Raw genomic sequence first — 24,397 nt, forward strand, 5'->3', positions numbered from 1 at the left:
GCCTCGGAGCGAGAGAGCGAGAGAGAGAGAGACGAGAGAGAGAGAGAGAGAGAGAGAGAGAGAGAGAGAGAGAGAGAGAGAGAGAGAGAGAGAGAGAGAGAAGAGAGAGAGAGAGAGAGAGAGAGAGAGAGAGAGAGAGAGAGAGGAGAGAGAGAGAGGAGAGAGAGCCAGAGAGCCAGAGAGCCAGAGAGCCGAAGCCAGAGAGCCAGAGTGAGCGAGAGCGAGAGGCACCAGGCTGTTTGGGAGTGTGGGTTCGTGGCTCGCGCCGGCTCAGCGGCGGCGGCGTGCTCAGCTGCAACTAGAGCCCTGATTAACGGGCGCGGCAGTCATGGATCCGCCACACGCGAGCTCAAATGCCGCTAGGCTGAGCCCTCGTCATCGCCCGACTTACGCCCGACTTACGAACATTGCCCCTTAGTCATCGGCGTTGCTTTCAGAGATTGGTGCGGACCAGCGTGACGACGTGTTGTAATAAGGCCGCAGTTATGTTGGCCGGTGTCGCGTAACGGCCACCTGTGGCCTTTTTACTGCGGTCATCCAACTGCACCCGTAATCTCTCGCATAATCCGTTTTTCACATTTTCTTTTTTGTCATTTTTGGTCTCCGCACAGACCTCATGACAGGTAGGTGTATGTGCGGAAACCAGTTAGACCACGGCATAACGTTCCGAATGTGCATCTTTGCGCCCGTGTGCCGGTGTTTGCCGTGGTGGCGCGGTCTCAGCACGTGCATCAGCACGTCCTTGGTCCCCGCAGAGCCATCGACGGCACCTACCTGACCTGGGACAACGAGCATCTGCGGCAGATCTTGGCGCACGACGCGCCACCGCCACCGCGCCAGTGCCACTCCGCCAACTACGACGCCCAGGGACAGCCGCTGTGGCGAGGTGGGTCACGATGTAGGAGCAGCCGCTGTGTCGCGGTGGGTCACGCTGTAGGGACAGCCGTTATGGCGAGGTGGGTCACGCTGAAGGGACAGCCGCTGTGGCGCGGTGGGTGACGCTGTAGGGACAGCCGCTGGGTCACACTGTAAGGGCAGCCGCGTTGGCGAGGTGGGTCACGCTTTAGGGACAGCCGCTGTGGCGAGCTGGGGCACGTTGGTTTTTGATCAAAATATCGTGTACGTCGATGTTTATTAAGTAACGCGGACCAAGTGTGGCAGGGACAGGTACTGTTTTGTTGGAGGTGATCAGGACCATAAAGCGGCATGCGATGAGTTAACTACCACTTAGAGTAGCAACTGCTGATGAATCGGTTGTGGATTAAAAAGTCACCTGCCGCATGATCTTCTCATGCACTTGATATTCTTATTCTAGGCATCAGTTTCGTCGTTTGCCTCACAACTATTCTGCGAGCTGTTGCGATCAGCGTGGGCCCTCTGGACGCGAGCGTGCGACGGTGGTTTTTCATAACAGGCCTTTGAAAGTGAAGAGGCGACAGTATGACTGGTAATCGGATGAATTTTGATCAAGCTTTCTCTTTCGGAATTATGGCTACCTTGTTGCTCCTGGTAAAGGGGTATTTTTTGACCAGTCACATATTTTTAAGCCTGGCTAGTAGATTTTAAATCAATATCATTCGGTGTTCATGTGGGGTGTCTTTCTCTGTGCGTATCAGAACATCGTTGCCTAACGAAAGTTTCCCTCACTTGATGTCGAATACAAAGCCATTCACCGGCAAGATTTCTTCCCCCCCCCCCCCCTCTCCTCCTCTTGGCTTGTCAGTGGAACCAAGAGCGTCCCGTCCGTGTCCTGACGGGATGTCGATTTCACCTGTCACTTTACTACCCGTTCTGAACTGCCCATCAACCGCGTGGCGATCGCTTACCGCCTCTGCAGCGGCTTGTCTGGTCAGTGGTCTCGTCGGGATGGCCGTGACGTCATGTGGGCACGTGACGTCTCTGGGCAATGCCAATGATCTTAACAGTTACATGCGTGGAGAAACAGCAAAACATAGCTATCGGCGACGCCTCGAGCGCGAGTAAGACGCCTCGAGTGCGGGTGAGACGCCTTGAGCGCGAGTGAGACGCCTTGGGCGCGAGTGAGACGCCTTGGGCGCGAGTTAGACGCCTCGGGCGCGAGCGAGACGCCTTGAGCACTTGTGAACGCCTGCACCGGTCTGTTCCAGAGCACCTGCCCACGGCCTGCGCTAGGGTCAATGCCCTGCGCTCTCACGGCTACACGAGGGAAGCACTCCGGCTGGCCACCTCGATCGTACGCACCCTGAAACTCTCCCAGGTGAGCGCGCTAGAGGCTGGTCCTGCCGCCGCACACACAAACCCCGCCGCCGGAGAGGCAAGGTCGCCGTGACCCTTGACCGCTTTTTGTCGTCATTCCACCGTTCACTTGGGTGACAAGTTACACCTGATAACAGGGACATTGTGCCTTCGAATCACGGGAAGGGAGGGAACGCTCAACTTGTTATTATGACCAAGATTGTCCCAAAACTTGCACAAACCTAGGTTTTGACCTGCCTCATTGGCATGGATGGGCCAATCACCTTAATTTACGCGGCGCTGAGTAGATAATTAGGGACTGTAGCCGCCTACTGAGCCGAAACCTCAGCCAATTTGCCCTGTATCCTGCCACGCTTAAAGTCTGGTGGCATGATTTGGAGTAAATTGATGAGCGTTAACCACGTATAGCATAGGGATGTTCCAATGATAGCCACTCTGGTGCTTGTAACCATATTTGTGGTCACAGCTGTAGTATGTATTTCGCGATGGCCCGATGCATGAAGCAGACGTTTCGTGAAGTATGCACAGCTGACGTTGCCTAAAAACGTCACATGCGTTATCGCCGTTTTTCCAAACGCTCTGGTGGGCACAACGGCCGTTTCCCAAAGCTGTAGTGTGTGCAGCGGCCGCGCGAGGGCAGCTCCGTCTGACGGGCGCCCGGCGCATGCCTCAGCTGCAGGCGCAGCGCCGCTGGGAGGAGGAGAAGAGCCGCGTGCTGGCGCGCTGCAGCTACTCGGGCGTCTCGCAGAGTCCGACGCACGCGTGCCAGGAGGGCTGGATCGGACACCCGCTGGACCCGGTCGGCGCCCTGTTCGACACGCTGGCAGAAGCGTCCGTGCTGCCGGACGCGCTCGGCAAGTGCTGCTACTTCTCAGGTGCGTGCCTCCCGCGTTGCGGCGGCTGATTACGCTGTGCGGTAGGGGCAGGTGGGCGGGTGCACGGTGCGTCGTCTGCTGTGTGGGATGGGGTCTAGGGTGACCATACAGTGCTGTGGTCGTGGCGTGTACCCCTTTCAGTTGTGTGGAGGAGCAGGCCATTTGAGCCTACCTGCGTTATATGAACGTTATCAGCATCCTGCGTTATGCTGAACTCGCTATTTTTACCTTTGCAGTGTATGTGTCACACCATTTTGCTTAGTAAGACATGGTGAGGCGTGCTTGAGGAAGGTTTGATAACGTTACTGACACGATATTTCGGTGCCTAAACTGCGGTCTGTAGAGTGTCGCGGGTAGCATGTTTTTCTCCCAACACTATATGTGCCGCAACAATGAAAACGGCTTCCTTGCGCGTAGCCGTGTCCAGCTGAGGGACCACCGCCGTCTGCCTGCCCCGTGCTAGCCTCTCCCCTTTGGCATCCGGGGGCCCGGTACCGCAGTGCGACGCCCGGACTGGCGTTCTCACTGGCCGTTCTCACCCGGCGCTCTCGCCTGACGCCCTGGCCGCTCGCCGTCCGCAGAGCCGGCCGGCTCCAGCGACGACGGCAGCAACGTGACGCCACCACGCTATCACCACGTGCCGGTGCCGGGCTCGCGCGACCGCGCCGAGACTCTGCTGACGCTGGCGGCCGAGGTGGCGCTGCTGTCGCTCGGACAGCAGCGCATCATGCCCGTCGGCCTGTACGCCCAGGAGAAGGCCTGCAAGCAGGAGGATCGGCTCATCGCCAAGCTGACCGAGATCGAGGCCGACGGCCTGCTTGTGGCGGTACGTGGACCATCGGCGGGCCTGTGCTCGGCGTGGTCAGGTGGGAGGGGTCCGAAGTGGCGCTGTCACTAACGAGAGTGCGCAGACGGACCTGTCTTCGCTGAAGCTGTCCCTCTATACGTGTCCGTTGATTACAATGAATGGACAATGGACGCGAAGAAGCTATTTCATTCTGCTGTCCTGGTTTGGAAATTCAAAACCTGTGTCTGAGCCCATCGTTGGCCGGGCGTAGCGCTCTAGCCGAACGGAGGGTTATAAAGACAATGCGAACACGAATAAATTAGACCAGGAATTGTGTCAACGAGTGATTGCGCATGCGGCGATATAGGATACAAAGAAATGACGCTCAGCGAAATGTGAACTGCGGAATTGCGTATGTGAAGTACAGCGAATTTTACGTTTTGATTTGCGACATTGACCTGCGAAGGTTGCGTGGGTGTAGATTGGCGTGCGTATATATATACTTTACCGACGAGAAGCGCATGACGAGGCTGTACACATATGACGGTAGGCTTGGCGTGCTAGGAGGCATGGCGCGAAGAAACGCGACGCAACGTTCCATCCGGGAACTGCTGAGCTGTATCTGGCGGTCTGAACAGCTGTGATCTGGCGACGATTCCGTCCTGACCAGCGTTCGGTGGCCTGTGCCGTGTCCTGACCAGCGTTCGGTGGCCTGTGCCGTGTCCTGACCAGCGCTCCGTGGCCTGCCCCGCGTCATGACCTGCGCTCCGTGGCCTGCCCCGTGTCCTGACTTGCGCCCAGTGACCTGCCCCGTGTCATGACCAGCGCTCCGTGGCCTGCCTCGTGTCATGACCAGCGCTCGGTTTGCCCAGCCCGTTTCCTGACCTACGCTCGGTGGCCTGTTCCGTGTCCTGACCAGCGCTCGGTGACCTGCCCCCTGTCCTGGGCAGCTCTTGGTGGCCTGACCCGTGTCCTGACCTGCGATCGGTGGCTTGGCCCGTATCCTGGCCTGCGCTCGGTGACCTGCCCAGTGTCGTGACCTGCGCTCTGTGGCCTGACCCGTATCGGCGCTTCAGGTGCTGCGGTGCCAGACGCTGCTGCTGCTAGAGGGCGGGCCCACTTCAGGCCTCGGTCAGGGCATACACCCGGAGTCGGTGCCGCTACACACGTTCGCCAAGTACCTGTTCACCACGCTGCTGCCGCACGACGTCGACCTCGCGCAGCGGGTCGGCCTGCGCGCCATGCGGTCAGTGGTGCCGCCCGGCGGCCAGCCACCGAACTACACTTGCCACTTATCGACTCGCGAAGTGACACATGGCGCCGTGCGCCGCCGGCTGCTGTCAATTGCGTCGACATGCGCCCAAGTTTTTTTCTGCTCATTGTCCGATCCCGAACGATTGCATTGCCTCCTGTTTGCTTAATGCTGTCCACACGCTGATGACAAACGTGCACTGTCACTTGTACGCCCGCGCAGACATCTGTTGCCGTGCAATACGCATTATGCTCGCTTGTTGTTTTCCGCCTGCTTACGTCTGCGTGACATTTCGCCTTTTCACACCCTTGGTCAACGAATGATAAACTGCGGTGAGTTTTTAAGTTGCGTCTGCATGGGCACGACTGCCCTCCGTCCGTTAGCCAGCCTACCGTTTCAGCCTGCGGTTACTTCGCATGACTCTCAGGCGTTCATGACTTCATTTTGGAGCACCATGTTGACGTCACACTTCACTCTTAACAACAGAGACGTCATATGGCGTTCATGTGCGGGCGAACTTCACGTGCTCTTGCTCGCACCTGGCGCGCCCGCCGTCTGGCTGTGGTCTGCACGTGCCCAGCGCCGTGCTGGCGCCGTGCTGACCCGCGTCTGGCGCCTGCCGGCAGCCTGCCGATACTGGAGGAGATCGAGGACCCCGACGACGCCACCGTCTCCAACCTGGTGCTGCGCCGCTACCCGCGCTGGTTCACGCTTGGCAGCATCGAGAGCCAGCAGTGCGCGCTGGCCTCCACCATGCTGTCGGCTGTCAAAGGTGAGGCTGGCGGCCGAAACCAGGCTCGGCCCGGGCGTGGCTCTAACGGAGTATGATCAGCGGAGCTCTAACGGAACATGACCAGCGGAGCTCCAACGGAGCATGATCAGCGGAGCTCAAGCGGGGCCTGGCCAGCGGAGCTCTAAAGGAGCATGGCCAGCGGAGCTCCAACGGAGCATGATCGGCGGAGCTTTAGCCGAGCTTGGCCAGCGGGGCTCTAGCGGAACTTGGTCAGCGGAGCTCTGAATGAGCATGGCCAGCGGAGCTCTGGCGGAGCACGGTCAGCGGAGCTCTAGCGGAGCTTGGCCAGCGGAGCTGTAACGGGGCATGACCAGCGAAGCTCTAGCGGAGCATGGCCAGCGGAACTCTAGCGGAGCATGGCCAGCGGAGCTCTAGCGGAGCATGGCCAGCGGAACTCTAGCGGAGCATGGTCAGCGGAGCTCTAGCGGAGCATGGTCAGCGGAGCTCCAACGGAGCATGGCCAGCGGAGCTCTAGCGGAGCATGGCCAGCGGAACTCTAGCGGAGCATGGCCAGCGGAGCTCTAGCGGAGCATGGCCAGCGGAACTCTAACAGAGCTTGGCCAGCGGAGCCCAGCGGAGCGTGGTCAGCGGAGCTCTAACGGAGCCCGCGTCTGGTAGATGTGTGTCTTCTAGAGAGGGGTCGGGGAGGGGAACGGTTTCCGCTGCCAGCCACGTACCAAAAACGCTGCAGCCACGATTCGCCGCGTCCAGTGCGCAGAAATCACTGTGTCACGCTGTTCCTGTTTTGTGTCGGGTCACCGGTGTGATGATCCCGGTCACTTTTGATTATATCTTTTCAGTCAACGCCCACGTCAATTTCCAGAGTCAATGTCAATTTTCAGAGCTTTGGTCTTGACCCCCCCCCCCCCCGGCCCCCGCAGTTTTCGCGGCTCCGCATTCAGGTCTCGGATCGTCTCTGCGCGTCATCGCCTGGCGCTTTATATTGCCGCAGCCCCCTGCTCCAACACGGTCATGCTTCCGTGTGGCGAGAGGCATGCCTGCTCGCACTTGTTCTATGGTTAGTCGCTGGAAGGCTCATTCATACGTCTTTTCACACATGTGGGCTTCACGGTGTCTTTGCTCTGAAGGTATGAGTGAATGACTTTGTGTATTTATTTATGTCTGGTATACCTTGCAGACGCCTAGTTACCTACTGCCGACTGCTGACACTTCTCTCTTCATGAGTGAATGGCAAAGCTGAATGTAGCTGCGTTGGAGGTGTTTACGTAGTCCAGCGTTGATCCACTGCCCAGCGTGTCTGCCGGACTTAGCCGCCGTGCCTCCCACGACTGCGCACCTGTAATCCTACTATCCACGTAGAATCATATAGAAAAGCGTACATACTCAGAAAAGCCGGGAAGGATGATAGCCTGACACAATTGTGCCGTGCAACGTCGTCACGGCGGCTCGTTGAGACTGCGGCTCGGCTGCGCGGAAGACCCCACTGGGCGGCTCTACGGTCTGGCGCATTGTCATAGTCGACCGCTGTGAGATTGGATGTAAGATGCGAAATGTCCGTGCCGGTTGCGCCAATGCTCCTATCTCGAAAAGGATTCAGATTGTTCATGACCGGCACCCGGACAAGTGAGCGCATCAACCTTTTACACGTAATGAGTTGGAGTCGGCTTGCCAAGGGCTCTTTAGCACAGCAAGGAACCTTTAAAACCAGGTGACGTATGTGGTACCTATGTCACCACCAAGACGTTGGAATTTTAGAGTGCCTACCGCCCACGGATACCGTGGACTCCGCGTGCTGCTGGCATGCGGAAGACTGTGGGTGTTTCTCATCAACGGAAGTCTCTTGCCCCCTGCCTCTGACTGCTGCACGCCATGAGCGCCACCTATGTACCGAATGCGCTGGGCGATGTTTGTGTGCCGGGGCGGGTGGTGCGATTGAATCGTTTTGATACCGGTCACTTCCTGACATCTGAGGCGTGACGCCTGACACCCCCCGCAGACGACATGTACCGGCTGCGGCTGGTGCTGGAGGCGGCGCAACTCAACATCCACGGCTCCACACACCTGTTCAAGCTGGCGCAGGACGCCTTCCGCTTCGCCACCTCTGTGGACGGCCCGCGGCCGGCCATGCTGCTGTCGGCGGCGCTGGAACTCGGTCTGCAGGTGGGCAGTCCGACTGGCCCTGTTGTGCTGAGGGCCTGCCCGCCCGCCCCAGAGCCCTCGTGAGGCGGCGGGCACCGCGCTGTTGCCCAGAACACCTGACCTCTTCTGCAGTACTGCAGAGTACTGCAGTACTGCAGATACTGGCGGGGATAGTGGAATGTGCCGTGTTGTGACCCCCGCTGGGACGGGGCTGCGCAGAGAGCCGCCGTGAGCCGGCCGCCCAACGCCCCGCTAACTTGCCGCCGCCGCCGCCAGGTGATGCGCATGACCCTGACCTCGATGAACTGGAGGCGCCGTGAGATGGTGCGCTGGCTAGTGACCTGCGCCACCGAGGTGGGCGTCGACGCGCTCATCACCATCATGCACAACTGGTACACGCTGTTCACGGCCACGGAGGCCACGGGGCCCGTCGCCACCACCATCATGTCGCACACCACCATGCTGCGGCTTAACCTGGACTTCAAGGCGCAGGAGGACCTGAGCAACGCGGCGCGTCAGCTGGCGCTGCAGTGCGCCACCAAGGTGAGAGGCGTCATCCCGGGCGGCCGTGGGACAGGGGCCGAGGGGGTTAGGACCAGCCGGGGCCGGGGTTAGGGCCGGGGCCGGGGCCGAGGCGCGGTTAGGACCGGGGCCAGGGTTGGGACCGGGCCGGGGCCGGGGCCGGGGTTGCCAGGGCCGGGGCCGAGGCCGGTTAGGACCGGGGCCGGGGGGGACCGGGGCCGGGGCCGGGGCCGGGGCCGGGGCCGGGGCCGGGGCCGGGGCCGGGGTTAGGACCGGGGCCGGGGCAGGCTGGCAGACTGGTACTGGATAATTATGTGCACCAAACCGAGTATTATTGCATCTGGGTATTGTCCCTTTTGATTGACAACTCCTATGTAGTCATTAATAATAAAACAAACATTAGAAGATCGATATCACTGGTCAGGGGCATGTAAAACATGTAAGACGGGGTAGGACCGGGGCCGGGCGGCGGGGCCGGGGCCGGGGCAGGCTGGGCAGACAGGTACTTGATAATTATGTGCACCAAACCGAGTATTGTTGCCTCTGGGTATTGTCCCTTTGATTGACAACTCCTTGTAGTCATTAATAATAAGAGCAAGCATTAGAAGATCGATACCACCGGTTAGGGGCATGTAAAACATGTAGGACGCATGTCACGGTACCTATTGCGAAATATGCCACCCTGACGCCCCAGCCACAATTTTGTTTTTTGGAACTGTATTTTGGAGATATCCACTCCCCGTCCCATTCCCTAAACTAACTGGCCTGATGGGTCTATATGTATATGTATGACGGCAGTGCGGACCTTTTCTCTGAAACAGTTTATTAAAAATGCGTACGCTCATATGGACCTTTACGAACCCACCCTCATGAATTCTAAGTTGGCAACCAGAGCCAATGCAACGTAAACCTGCTCAAACGACGTTACAAAGTAAACATTGGTTAGATACTCACATATGATGGCACAACATGTTACCATGACTTCTCTTGCATTCACTGAAAATGTTTCTTTTAAACACGTAGCAATTTCGTTTAGTACTTGCTGCGGCATGTGGGTGATTAATTTAATTTATAATCATTCTTGTTTTAGAGAGCTAAAAAGTCAGTTAAAACACAGGAGGATCGGGGAGCTCACATAACTGCTCACCGTCTTAATAAGCGAAGAAGTCCTTCCGCCCCCCGCCCTGCCCAAACGTGCTCCATTCCTACAGCATATAGCAAGGACGACACGTGGTCGAGCCATTGACCTGCACGTGTTTTGACGAGGGTGAAAAAGTGCCCTTCTGTCACCGACGAAATTCGGAACCGTTTTAGCTGTCACCTGAGGCCAGATCTGTCAGAAACCGTTGCAATATAACTCTTGACGCGATATACCACAAAAAGACAGATAAAATGCAATGCGGCATAACCATGAAACATTATTGTTTCAGAAGTTGATTTGCGCTCAAGTATCACTTGCTGGCCATCAAGCCGCTGAATGCTTGCCAGCAAGGACTAAGAGCAGCCTGCATCCTTCTACTTAACATGCACTGAACCCAATTCATTACCGTGGCGAGCACCCGAACCCATCTGTCTCAAATGAAACAACGCTTTCAAACGCAGCTTAGCAAGCTGATCTCGCTCGTCCTAAGAGGCTGTGAACAGCCAAACTTTTAGGACTAGAGAAAAGCCTAGTTATTTGACATTTCATGTTGTTTGGTACGTCAGGTGACTTGGCCAAAACAATGTGTGCAAAACGCTGATCCGAGGAGCATCTGAAGTGCCCTGAGTCACCGCTGATCTGTAATGTCAGCGCTGATATAATGTACCTTGTAGCGGAACCCCTTAAAGTTTATCTGAAAACCCCGCCGTGACGTCACCGCGGGGCGCCTGGACAAGCCACAACGTTGTAAGCCTGTAGGAAAGGGTCTTTTTAGAGGCAGCCTTTCGGCACATTGAGGGGGTGCAGACGGCTGAAACACCTTTAACATGAGGCAAAACATGTGTTCTCTTGTAGGTCAGGTGTGCTTTTAAAGCTCAATCCCTTAGCTTTATATTGCGAGCCATTTTGCACAGGCGTTGCAACGCTAACCTAGGTGGCGCCACTGGTATAAGACACCTGGTTTATAGATGGCGCTAGTGCTATTTTTGGGGCTGATGATGCTCATCCAGTTGTCCTAGATGCTTACATTTTGCTTCTCGAGGCGTTCTGCGTGTTGGAATGCAAGCTAACTGAGTTCGAAGTATCTTAACATCTTGCATGCAAATACCTTTCCTTTTTCGGTCACCAAGGCATATTCTCGGGTCAATTGCCTGCCATTCTTGTTTAAACGCCATATGATGTTCGGTCACTGTCTTGGTCACCTACATGTGTCAATCTGCTAAGTTTGACGCTAGACTGAAAATTTGACGGTCGTTTGAGCATGATCGACGCTTTTAACCCTCCGAAATTGGCTGAATATTGAACACGTGACATCGATATGCGACAGTTTCGAACTCTGCCATCGACATTATGTGGGCAGGTTGGTGGAAGAATTATTTGTCCCCGAAAAACGATAATTCCGCCCATGTATGAGATGCAGGACATATGCAGAAAGATAGCAACCCCGAGGAACCTACTAATTCAGTGCATATGTTGTGATGTACCGGATGTAAAGCACATGGTAAATATAAATACGACACAGATATACAACACGACACGAGAGAATACTTTATTTACCAAATAGTGCAGGCGTAGGAAAGCGGCAATAATACCAAAAGGGGTCGTAGCAGTGGACGCGCAAGGCGTCATGCTGTCCGCATCGAGGCACACAGAGATGCGCCGGAGCCTTTGAGTCCAGACCAAATATAGTAGCACGATAAAGTCGGGAAGGCGTCACCTGCCTTCTACGCATCAGAACCACGCGTCCAAGGTATGCGCTCACCAGCTCCAGGAAGGGCGTCGGGACGTGGAACCTGATTAGCCCCCCCCCCCCCTCCATCCAACCTGCGGAATAGTGAGTAGCTAGTTCGGCCGGCCCGAAGACTGCCACTGCTGGTTATATGGATACACAGTAACACGCGCTCGGGCGGGAGGGGGTCAAATTGACTCCCCCCCCCGAAGCTTTTCTAGAGTGGTTTCCAAACGGTGCGCCTGACGTAGCCCCGCGAAATTTTGCATACTGTAGACAATTAAGTGGCGGATCGTTTGGCCTAAAAATTTTGATGTACCTCGTAAGGTCGCTGACCTATGGCAGGTCAAAGTCAGGCCATGGTTTCAGCGAAGACAATTTTTAGGGAATCGTTCAAATCCGATCCAACAACGGAGTGTTGGACGAAGCCACACATATCTGAGGTACTTAATTAGGAAACCCAACAACTGAATTAACTAGTAAAATTGACCTAAGGTCAGTTATAAAGGTCAGACCAAGGTCAAAATCAACACATCTGCCTAGGCTTTATTTATTTATTTTTTACCCTACGGCTTGCTGTGTGGGGTAGTTTCTGGTGTTCATTTCGGATTTATTGATAACAGAAACCGCATCATGCACCTGCCATAGACTTCTTAAAGGTCAGAATAGGTCGCCGACTTGGAATCACCCATGTCAACATTTTGTTTTTGGGAACATACTATCCTGCGTAATCTGTATCGTTTATCCAAACGCAAAACTCAAAGTGGTCCTGGTCACCATGACCTTCAAAAGGTCAAACGAGGTCACCGACCTCAGATGAGAATGTGACCTTTTGCTTAGAGCAGCCATCTATGTTCCATGGGCCCTTTGGAGACAACCTGGAATTTGACCTAATTTGACCTTACTTGACCCGAAGGTCATGACCAAGGAGTATCAAACTCTGACCTTAGTGAGTTCACGTACAGGTCAACACGCCCTGTGAATTTGGTGTTTCTAGCTCCCTGAGTTTCTGAGATCTCAGGGGGTCAAATTGACACCCCCACCGGAACGAAGTGTATCTAACCGGCCACCCGGGCGCGTGTGCTTTTCGAGCCCCACTTAACCAAATTCTAGAATTCACTGCAGCACATTCTGAAAAAAATCCATTTTTTAAGATGGTGATCAAACGTCGTTTTTTACAATACATTTTAGCCGCATGTGGTAGCTTGAGCTCATCTATACCTACAAACAACCATGCAAACGTCGAAATCTGTGGTGAGTTTTCGATGATAGCATGAGCATCCCTAATAACCGTTCGGTAGTATTGTACTTGGATTTGCCCCACTAGAGGCATGGCCTGGCAGCGCGCCAAGAACGTAGGCGCTCTGGCATGATTGGACTCACCCTAAGTCAAGTTTTTGGGACGCCCGTCAAACTAGCAACAGTTTTATATCAAGTTGTACATCGATATTCAGGGCTGTCCGATCCGGCTAAAAATTGATAGGCTAATAACGTTAAGCCTACGCGTTTCAGAACCTGAAAATGTTTTGAAAAGGTGGCCATTCACAACTGCCTGAAGAATATGAGGTTGAAGTTCAAGATCAGTCAGAGCGAACAATTTTGATAGAGCTCGAAATGTGTACTCATAGACCAGTGCCCAAACTTCTTAAAACATTGAGTTTGGGCATATATCTCGCAACGTTTTGTCGTCCAACTTGGCTTTTCGTAGTTTGAGATGCATGGACTTACCTTTTATCAGTCTGCCGTTTTTTAGCTGAATTGTGACAGCCCGTAATATCGATTGGATGGTTCGGTACAAATATGCTGCTAGCTTGGCAGGTGTAGTTTTGGGGCTAAAGAATTGGCTAGGGCCAAGATTCCGCCAACGTCTCGTCCATCCTTTGACATTGGAGCATGTTATTTGGCATTATGATTCGCGTTTAAAATTAGCGCTTGTCAATATTTTCGGCGTCTTACGAATGAGCAGAGGCACGCCATTCATGCGTCTGAACGCCAAATCAGAGTTCAACCATCGCCCTGACTTGATGTTTTTCATAAGACAATCTGATAAGAGGGGGGGGGGGGGGGTGGAGGAGCCGACGCAACCCACTCCGCCAGGAAAGCCACACACACGTTTCAACCGTTTCATTCTGAGCGTATGGAATCTAGTTTTGTGTGTTCTGAGCATATGTGTATAACGTAGGGCTCTGTCGCTGTAACAGGCGACGTCCCCGCCGCCGCGAACGGCGGCTTTGTCGGTTGCCACCCGCCGGTCGCGCCGGCTGAAGATTGCCTAAGGAGGTCATTTTTCGGAAGCCAGATGTCACGGACACATCTTTGTGTCCAAACACGCGTAATGAATGGCGCGGGCGACGCAGAAACTTGGACACGATTGCACAACATGTCGGAAAGGTATCCTCGAAACACCTTTAAGGAGGGAGAGGGCGCCTCGACAGTATTCTTCACCTCATCGATCCTCTTATTAAGGGAGGTGCTAACGCCGCCACCGGAAGCGTTCCATTTTGCGTTGTTCATGATGGGTTTGCATGCAGCGTCCTTTGCGAGATAGAGAAGTTGAAACTTCAAGTCGCGTTCAGAACCCGTATGCGATAAAATGCTTGGAACGAATCGTGGCTCTTAACATCTTAACAGGCACTTTATGTCGGCAATGGTGAAACCATGTCGTACCGCGCGTCTTGTCTTAATTTCATTTATAAATAGTAATGAGGCGGCGTCCGCCGTATCATTGTTTCGCAGTGCAGGCTGCAGTACGATCCTGCAGGGAATTCTTTAGCGATGTGCATCAGCTAAAATGGCACACTTGCGCTTTAAACTTTATTTCACAAACCTATGCTGTGCAATAAGATCGTGGAAACCCATGCGCGTAACAATGGTAACCACAACAACAATGGATTTGAGGAGGTATCAAACTTTGGCTTTTCTGAAATGTTTGGTACAAAACAGAAATATGTACTAAATTACTCCGGTTGCCTTCGTTATATATTTATAGCAAAAGTCAATCAATGCCTTACAGCACACACTAACTTCTTTGGTTTATTACATTGTTTTTAATAGGAGACCGTATTGTTGAGATAAGCGGCATTAGCCAAGCAGTCTAGCCGATAAACCCCGTATCCAATGGAAACTACAGTCACCCGCGAGTACGTCACTGGTTGCCAGGTTCACATAATCTGTAGATCCAGTAACCGTGGTGTGTAAGTGTAGTTTTGCCATCTAAAACTATTTTTATTTAAGCAACTATGCTTGCTCTATCTGCCCATACAGCGAACAGCCAACGCTTTGACATGTGCTGTACACCACCTTACGCTGGAAGTGTTAGCGAGTACAGATCAATACTACGCTCGAGTGTCGTCTGACAGGGATAGGTCCTCTTAAAATGTAGTCTAGTCTGTTGTAATTTGTTTCTATTTTCGCAGTTTTGTCAGCAGTTGGCTTGCGTAGGTGCTCGTGTCTGTCACCGACTATGTTCGGTAAATCGGAAATCTTTGTCACCCTTCGTGTTGACACGTCGGCTTACTCAAGCATTCATTCCGTGTTTTGATTGGAGCTTCAACACGCACACACACACACACACACACACACCACCACACACCACCACCACGCACGCACGCACCCGCACGCACGCACGCACGCACGCACGCACGCCACGCACACTTCGTCCTTCATAGTTGTCAAAAACACGCCCCTGGCAAGCTTTTGTTCGCATCTCGCCGTGGACCGCTAGAGCGACACCATGGGATATGCGCCCATAAGTCAGCTAAAGGAACGATTCACTATCACGCGACTCTGTGTGTGGACGGCGCCGGAGCAATGTTGTGGCTGTGCGCTGGGGCTCCGCCAGCTGGCGTGCTTTGGTGGCCTGTGGGTGAACCAGAGATGTTGTTGTGTCGCCCCTTGTCCGTTGTCTGTAGTCGTGTTGTGCCGCCGATCCCAGACCGGTGGCTGGGCAGATTGCTGCCGAGCGAGCTCCACTGTACACTGACTTAAAATTAAAAACGCCTCAGCAAAAGGCGCCAGAGAGACTGGAAGGTTTTTGACAAAGTCCTCACGGAAATCAGAATCAGTGCAAAATGTTGATACCATTTGCTTAGGACACATCTGTCCGTCTGTCTGTCTGTTCGTCTGTCCGTTCGTCGCGTTTTGCGTAACGCCGTTCACGAGCCTGACGGTGGGTTGTTGAATGGTGAAATATGGACACAACGCGCATGTGCACCAGGCGGTTTTTCCACCGGTAGATCGCGAGCCGCTGCGGTCCGGGGTTCGCGCGTGGTATGTGGTGGAAGGACCGCTTTAGGCCCAGAAGTTGTGCACGGATGGCCCGAAAATGTGGCCCTCAACGAAGCCGCCGAGCAGCCGCTCAAAGCTTTAGTCTCATCCTCGACAACTTGGGGTCGGAGCAACACAAAGTTAACACGCTGGGGTAGATGATTTGATTGGTGCTTGGATGATTGATGAGTGATGATTAAGAAGGACATCGCCTGTTGGCAGTTGTGCGGCCTGCGCGTATCACGTGTACCCACGTACACAGAAGCAGGCCAAGATGTTTTTGGCCTGCTTTAACGGGTTTTGACGTTTTAGCACTGTGTCTCGGCAGGCAGAATGTGTGTAGGCGCGAATCTAAATTCCAAGCGTCGACCGACGTACCGTCGTCCATTTATGTGAACTATTCCGAGTTTATGCGATGCACGATTGCGACAGGATTCGTTGGGCAAGCCGGGAATGTCAGCATTTTGGAAAAAAGCGGAGCCAAATACACTCTCGAAGCTGTAGCCGGAGTCGTGGCGAAATGTATATAACCGCGTGCAACGATTCATTGGCTGTATTTACCAACCATCTGTTGGTCATTATGTACACTGTCCCGCCGTCCGTGCATCGACCGTACTTAAGCGGTCGGAACTCCACATTTCGCGTCGCCGAAATTGCCGCCGGTTGATTGCCCGCTCAAGTATTTTAAGAAAAGACAACGGAACACGCATGCGCCGTATGTTGCTGACAGTACGACAGTCACCATTCAATCAATCATTTGATGAACATCAGAGGGTTCCTTGACTCGTTGTGTTTGCATCCCCGAGATCATACAAACACAACGCCCATATACGCCCCGTCGCCTTGCGAAGCAAGCCTGGAAGCATTTCGTCAATCTACCGTAATTACTAAAAGATCCCCAAGACGGCGGCGACGGTGACGCGGCGGCGGTGAATCAGGCCATTACGCATGCTACCGGCGTCCGGCAGCCGTCAGTTACTCATTCATTCCCTCCCCCCCCCCCCCCGAACTCCGGCCAGGGAATCCCAGGGAACGCATCCCGGCATCATGCCAACACAACGCCCATGTACGCCCCGTCGCCTTGCGAAGCAAGTCTGGAAGCGCTGCGTCAGTCTACCGTAATTATTAAAAGATACCCAAACGGATATCCCGAAATAGTCCATGGAAGAAATCATATTGCACCTAAAATTCTGAATTCTGATGCATTGGTACCGGCTCTGTATGTCTCGTACCTGTCTACAGCGAGCTAGAATCGCTTTTGAACTAGGGTGGGAGTGAAAAATTTCATCGTGAAAAGGCCGTACTAGAGTGAAAAATTCAATTCACAAATAAAAGATCTTATGAGCTAGTGAGAGATACTTCAGCAAAGAAAGATATGCATTTCAAGTTGGCATGGGCGTAATATCACAACCCTGTTAAAACTCGTTTGTTTTTTAACATCTTAGGCCATTCAAGTGAAACAGAATATATTAAAGCATAGTGATTTCATAGCAGTGTAATTAGCATAAAACACTATGTAACGCCAACAATTGTATGCTGCGTTCTGCACTTCCCATCCACAACATTTTTTAACACAAAACAAAAGCAAAGGAATTCAACAACAAAACAACAGCAGAAAATGCAACAAGCATAAAGCACTAAAAAACCTTGGACTCCTACACATCAGCCCATCAGCAAGTCAAGCACAATAGACTTACCTCTGCCTTCTGTTAGGATGGGGTTAAGGAAAATAAACATTATGTCACTGTTTCTTACAAATTCCAATGCTTATTTCCATGAAAGTAGCCGAACTATGCCTAACGTAAAGAGGCCTTACCTCATGTCATCCTGTCTAACCTGTTTGTATCACATCAGCATTTGGGAGTCACTGATTCTTGCACAATTCCTGTTGCACAAGCCATGCAATTAACCATCTTAACCTAACTTAGAGTAACCCGCATGTTGAACATCATTTCAACTTACCTCACCTATCTGTCGGCAGCAGCACTGGTAATAAAAACATGATAAAGCTCATTTTTGGCTAGTTTCAACTTCCACTTTCATTCAGTGCATTTGTGTCAGTTTGTTGACACCAGACTGAAATGGACAACACACATGTCAAAACACTTCAAATCACTTTGAACGATTTATTCTGATTGCCATGCTGAACCTCTGCCAAAGGCAATAATTGGTATGCTCCACAAAGCAATTCCTCTTCTCCAAAAGCAATATAACTTTTAGATGACCATACCAGTTTCGCTGCTCGTTTTTCAGCTGCAACAAAGGAATCTATTTAGATTTGTTTATTCATATTTAATGGCAAAGTTTGATATGTGAGCTTCACATTTTGAATGGGATGGTCTGACTATTTGCTACATGCTGATATTTACCTCATATAATAATTGTTATGTAGCTGATGGTATCCTTGTGTTAAAAACATGCTGTATATATACAGTACAGTCATTGGCCAGTCAGCAAACCATGCCAGCCATGAACAAAATCTGGTTAAAGTAGCCATGAGGGGGTGTTTCAAGAAATGTGAGGCAAGTAATCAACAATATGGAACCAAATAAGTCAATTACATGTCTTGTGGCATCATAATTTGTCTTATGACAAAAGTCGATGGACTGAAACAGAAAAAATGGCTACCTCTAGTTGCAAATCATGTGTTGAAAGCAGATAAGGTGAGCAATTACTCGCTCCACAGGAGTATTACCGGCTTTGTAAGGACACACTTATTCGTGTTCCCTCAAACAAAAAGTTATTACCTTTCCCATGGTTTGCTGACAGACAGGGTCATCCCATTCACCCCCAAATATAAATATAAATCATGCCCACCAACCTACGAGATTAAAATGCGAAACAAGTAATTGATGTGCATGATACACAGTTCCAAAAGGCAGAATTTCGCCACCAAACGCTCAAGTATTAGCTGCGTCAGGTCTGTCCCAAAACAATGTATGGCAGCATGACGTAGCCTGGTGATGTAGACACTGGAAAGGGTTGGATTTGTTATTATCGAGCACCGCCATGAACCAAAAAAACGGCTCTAGGGATTCAACAAGGCAAGAATGGCGGTAAAAATAAGTTCCGTGCTTCAGATTGTGTCCTTCATTCGCTGTGAATTGTTTACTCCTGAGTGCATATCAAACATGTTTGGGCGGCTGGCGAATTAATCCAATTTGTGTATAAAATACGTGCAAGTTTGCAGCTGGAGCATTTTGCAGAGAATTTGGTCAACATTTTAAGCAACAAATGGTACATTTAAAGGCAATCAGAAGGGAAGCGAGATTAAGTTGTATCTCACTCATATGATACCAAGAAAAACAAAAGTGCTTAGATAAATACAAAGACTGCTGTCAAGATCTTGTAATCAGCCGAGTTGACTTGAAATCTGTGAACTTGAATGCTGAAATGGTGATATTCATCTTTTAAATTTCATTTAGAAGATATTTCTCGAATGTTTCACTCCTGCATTTCGGGAGTGATGCAATTTAGTGGTCAAGTTTCTTCGGGTGAAAGCAATACGTGGAGTAAAATTATCTACCAGGCTTTGCTGGCGTTTGCACCAATCTCCGCTTTCGTGGTGTGGTGGTGAGGCCAAAAAAGTTAGCGATGCGTGAAAGCCTTGCATTTGGCACACAGCTGTCAACTGTGATGTATTTTGGAAACAAACCAAATTTGATACATGCAAGCGGATGGAGTCGCTGGGGCTCTTGGTCTTGAAGGTACTTGGCGCCCTTGCTCTTTGCATACAAAGCCATGCTTCATGACTTGATGGTAGACTTTGCAAATGTAATAGATGCAGGACATAGCCATAAGCGCCCAGGTTCTGTGGAGCCTTGTTTATGCATGGTGGTTTCAAGTGAGTTCGGTTTTAGAGAGGGGGGAAATCAGAAAGGGATATATGGGTTTGGCATCTGCGATTAGACAATATGAGGCAGTAGTGAAAATCCATGTAAAGTGTGGGGAAAAGGAGTGAAAAATTTCTCCTTATAGGATGTTGCTTTACACCTAAAGTCGCCAATTCTATGACACGGTCTGTATGTGACGGTGTCTGGCACGGCCGACCCCAGCGGTTGCCGCAACCCTGACCTTTGGTCTGACCGTTAACCTGTGGCTACCCGGCAGGACCCGCCCAACTGCGCCCTGCACGCCCTCACCCTGTGTGAGTCGGAGCCGATCGCGTTCGAGACGGCCTACCAGATCGTCATCGACGCCGCGTCGCACATCATGACGTCATCCCAGCTCTTCACCATCGCCGATACATGGAGCACCGCGGCTACCCGCTGCGGGCGTACAAGCTGGCCATGCTCGCCATGAACACCATCTATCTGGTGTACAACCACGTGAGTGGCGGCTGGCGGTGCCTCGGAGTGGGAGGGAACCTCGGCGGACGGCTGCGCCCGTCCCACCAGCGTGGACTGGTGCTGGTACTGTCGGCGCCGACCGGCATTGGTGGCGGTCGCGGCGAAATCGAGCCTGATGTCTGTATGAGACGGGAAGTCGCGCGGTGTAATGAAAAACAATGCAGGGTCGGCAGTATTCTATAACGGTCGAAATCTTCCGCACGGTTTCGGAGTCCACGGGGTGCATCTGGGTGGCATGGGAGTCTTGTGGCTTTTTTGTGTTTAGAACAACGCGGGGAGCCGCGCGATCTGGCGTCAGACACCCGTTTCAGCGAGTCGGGCCACTGCACTGGTCTACATCTTTGACGAGAGTTGTTGCCATTGTCCAGCACGGCTACAGAATTGCTGTGACCAAGTGCGGCACGGATTGTCGGATGTTTTGAACAAGCGCGACTCAAAACGCTGTGTTTTTTTTGTGTCCCCTCTCCCCCCCCCCCCCCCCCTCCTCCCCCAGTGACGCATCAGCAGCGCCGACGCGCGGCATGTGACATGTTATCCCCGACAGTGATCAGATAGACGTGGGGGGGGGGGGGGGGGAGGGCAGGGCGTATACTGCCAGACGCGATTTCCAGCCAGATCCGCCGCCGAACAGCTGACTGGTGCCCCCTCCCCTTTCTTGTCGGTTCTGCTTTGGTTAGTCGGCTTGTGGTGGGGGGATGGATTCGAGCCAGCTTACGTCGGCGGCTATTGCACACTGGCCGCGCCCGTCGACTCCGGGCCGCACGGACGGCCCCGCGCGGCCGCATCCGTCGGCTTAAGACCGCCCGACGCGCCATGGATCCGTTGCTCTGCGCGGGTAGAGTCGTGTTCCGACCAGGAAAAAGACGCGAACAAAAAGAGCAGTCGGCTTTGGGCCCAGTCGCGTCCGTCAGCATGCCGAGCGATGGCAGGTCGTCAGTATGGCATACTCGGGTCGATTTACGGAATCAGGCTTGGTGAATGAGAGTCAAAGCATCGCTGAGATCAGTTCTACCTGGTGGGATGACTTCAGCTCGTTTAAGCAGGCGTTTTGTCAGCCCCGCATGTAATCTGAGAACAGGAGAGCCGGCGTCTGCATTGCGTTTGCCCAATGTTCCCTGCCTTCCAAAACATTTACTATGCTTGGTACGAGCACGATTTTCACCAGCTCTGATAAATTTGAGGCCTCCACATATGGTCTTGGGAATCTATTCAGCACCTGAACTTACCATTCAACTGTAAATAGTTTTAGCGGTTAACACCCGCCCGGGTGGCCGGTTGGATATCCTTCGCTCGGGCGGGGGTCAGTTTGACCCCCCTGAGATCTCAGAAACTAAGAAAGCTGGAGACACCAAATTCTTAAGGTGTATTGACCTACACGTAAACTCACATAGGTCAGAGTTTGAGGTTCCTAGGTTATGACCTTTGGGCCAAATGTGGTCAAACAAGATTAATATCCATCTTGGTCCCCAAAGAGCTCCTTGAACCTAAATAACTGTTTGAAGAAAATGGTCACGCGTCCATATAAGGTCAGTGAGCTTTTTGACCTTTTGAAGGTCATGTTGACCAAAGTAATAGAAGACTGCTTGGAGTTTCGGATAAGCGACAAAGATGACGATGGTCAGTGTGTTCCTAAAAACAAAGTGTCAACCTGGGTCATTTAAGGTCAGTGACCTATTCTGACCTTTGAGAAGTCAATTGAAGCTGTATAATGCGTCTCTGTTATCAATAAACTCGAAATGAGCATCAGAAACTATCCCACGTAGCAAGCTCCAAAGTAGCAATGCGGGTTGGTATGACCTTGGTCTCACTTTCATACCTACCCCTAGTTCAGTGTAATTTGTTTATTCATTTGTTGTGCTGCCTAAGAAAGTATCTGAGGGATGTGTGACTTCGTCTAACACTCCGATGTTGGGTCGGATTGAACGATGCCCAGAAATTGCCCTCGCTAAAACTGTGGCCTGGTTTTGACCCGCCATAGGTCAACAACCGTACCAGGTGAATCTAATTTTTCATGCCAACGATCCACTGTTCAATTGTCTACAGCTATGCAAAATTTGGCGTGACCGCGCCGCATCGTTCGAAAGCCATTCCGGAAAAACCTTTGAGGGGTCAATTTGACCCCCACCTGGGCTCGCGTTAATGTTAAGCACCCGAGTTATTCGTTTACCGGTGGAAACGTGGTACGTAGACATACGTTACTTTGTTCGGTGTTAGCGACATGTTTTCTTGCGTCATCTCTTTCACGCCTTGGTTTGCACTCCCACCACCACGATCACTTCATTCAACCAACGCTCAAAACAGAGCACCGCGTCTGGGAACGCTTCAGCAGAGCGCCGGGGGTTCGTCTCACACACACTGGGGCCCGTCTCACACGCCCCGCGCTGTTTCAGGACACACACCCGGCCATCAACGACATCCACTGGGCGTGCGCCCTGAGTCACTCGCTGGGCAAGTCTGAGCTGTCAAGCATGGTGCCGCTGCTGGTGAAGAACGTGCAGTGCGCCACCGTGCTCTCGGACGTGCTGCGCCGCTGCTCGATGGCAGCGCCCGGTCTCTCGTCGCCGGACGCCAAGCGGCGGCCGGCCAAGCCGCTCGGCTACGAGCGGCCGCCGCTCAAGGCCCTGCTGGAGGCAGCCGTGGCCGCCTACGCCAACACGACCCACTCGCGGCTGACGCACATCAGCCCGCGCCACTACGGCGACTTCATCGAGTTCCTGAGCAAGGCGCGCGACACGTTCCTGCTGGCGCCGGACGGTCGGGAGCAGTTCGCCGCTCTGCTCGAGAACATGCGCACGGCCTACAAGGGCAAGAAGAAGCTCATGTGCCTGGTGCGCGAACGGTTCGGGTGATGCTTCCGTTCGTTAGCTAGCTGCTGGTGATATAGTCAACGATCTCAGACGCGCGCACGGCGGCGCGTGTGACGTCATGACGACGTGGTGCCTTGGCGGCCGCGGGCGTAGCGTGGGTGGATCCGGCTCTGGGGCGCACTGGGCAGGGTGACGCACCGGCCACTGGACCGCTCCCGGCTGAGGGGCGCACCGGCCGCTGGACCGCTCCCGGCTGAGGGTCGCACCAGGCTCTGGAACTCTCCAGGCCGAGGGGCGCACCAGCCGCTGGAACGCGTGAGCCGAGGGGCGCACCAGCCGCTGGAACGCGTGAGCCGAGGGGCGCACCGGCCGCTGGAGCGCGCGACGAGCGGCCGCCTTGCTCTGCCACGACCAAAGATGTACAGGGCCGGCCGGCCGTCTCTTCCAGGGCCGCACGGGCCTGTTTGGGGCCGGGAGGGTCGCTGTACATAGGCCGGGCGACCGGCCGCCGGCGCCGGGGGCGGACAGCAATACCGCAAGCCGGCCCGGGCGCGTTCCTAGTTTTCTACGTCGGCTTTAGATGGGCCGACGGTGGCGACGTCGCCCCGCTTGTATGTACATCTGCGTGTCCACGTGGGGTAATATGTGCTTGCTGCTGGTCGATAGGGGCACCTTTGCGTCAGATGACGCTCGCCACGAGAGACTGAGTGGGGCCGGTCGTAGTGTGGGGTAACCCAGGGCATTGTCGTGTTTATACCTCATTTTGTTCGTCACATGCCTTGTTGGGCTATCCAGCCCGTGGGCGTTGGCCCCGTTTATGTTACATATCCCTGCTGGTGTTTTGAACCGGTGTTGTCGATATTAGTGAGGCCGCTTGTTCGCGTTCTATGCACACGGACTAAAGTGCCAGTGTGTGGTCGCCACGCATCGTTTAGATTGTTCATCGGTTCGGTCGTCGCGACCACTTCTGAAGTAGTCTACAAATGCAGTCCATATCCTGCTGGAAAGGATGGAGAGCTGACTGACCTGACACTGGCGTATGGTTCGGTTCGATTTCCATTGTGGCGGTGAAGCTGGCGCCTGCAGCTTACGGTTTTCTTCCTTAGGCTTCAATGTATTATTAGCCTTTTACGGCTGGCTATCCATCCTCTTCCCTTTATTATGCAATCAGACATGTGGGACGTTGCCGTGGCGTCAAAAGCGTACCGACTGTTCAAAACACGCCACGTCTAATGTAAATGCGATCTGAATGACTTGCAGCTGCCTTGGTGCACAGCGTTCTCGTGCAACTTCCGTTCTCCAAGATTCTTTGTCAAGCAGCCAGAAGTTTGTGTAGAGTAGCGGAGGACATGTTCCAGAATGAACGGCAGCATTTGACCCGTCCGGTGGCTGACAACGCCTTTGCGGTTGTGTTTGCCTCCGTTTCTCGGAATGGGGTCCGCGAATGCATACACGGCTCTTAATTCTTCAGGGGGTTGTTTTGTAACTTATTGTTCTCCTCGATGTCATCTTGTTTATTGTGATTCAACATCTTGTGAAGT

The 24,397-nt window shown here is 53.1% G+C and overlaps 1 protein-coding gene across 1 annotated transcript; it reads left to right on the forward strand.

The window, feature by feature from the left end:
• Positions 1 to 755: 755 nt before the first annotated feature.
• LOC119107497 (zinc finger SWIM domain-containing protein 5-like) lies at positions 756 to 23,329 on the forward strand (the record flags this gene model as incomplete). The annotated part of the gene is given in 11 exon segments (XM_037230949.1): positions 756 to 886; positions 2,127 to 2,236; positions 2,909 to 3,110; positions 3,692 to 3,936; positions 4,974 to 5,143; positions 5,776 to 5,921; positions 7,900 to 8,063; positions 8,319 to 8,585; positions 19,811 to 19,937; positions 19,940 to 20,028; positions 22,440 to 23,329. Coding segments are annotated over 11 exon segments (2,110 nt in total), but the record flags the coding sequence as incomplete, so codon positions are not given.
• Positions 23,330 to 24,397: the final 1,068 nt, after the last annotated feature.

This window comes from Pollicipes pollicipes, unplaced genomic scaffold (genome assembly GCF_011947565.3).
Source record: "Pollicipes pollicipes isolate AB1234 unplaced genomic scaffold, Ppol_2.1 Scaffold_6686;HRSCAF=7923_pilon_pilon_pilon, whole genome shotgun sequence".
In the NCBI taxonomy this organism is placed as follows: domain Eukaryota; kingdom Metazoa; phylum Arthropoda; class Thecostraca; order Pollicipedomorpha; family Pollicipedidae; genus Pollicipes; species Pollicipes pollicipes.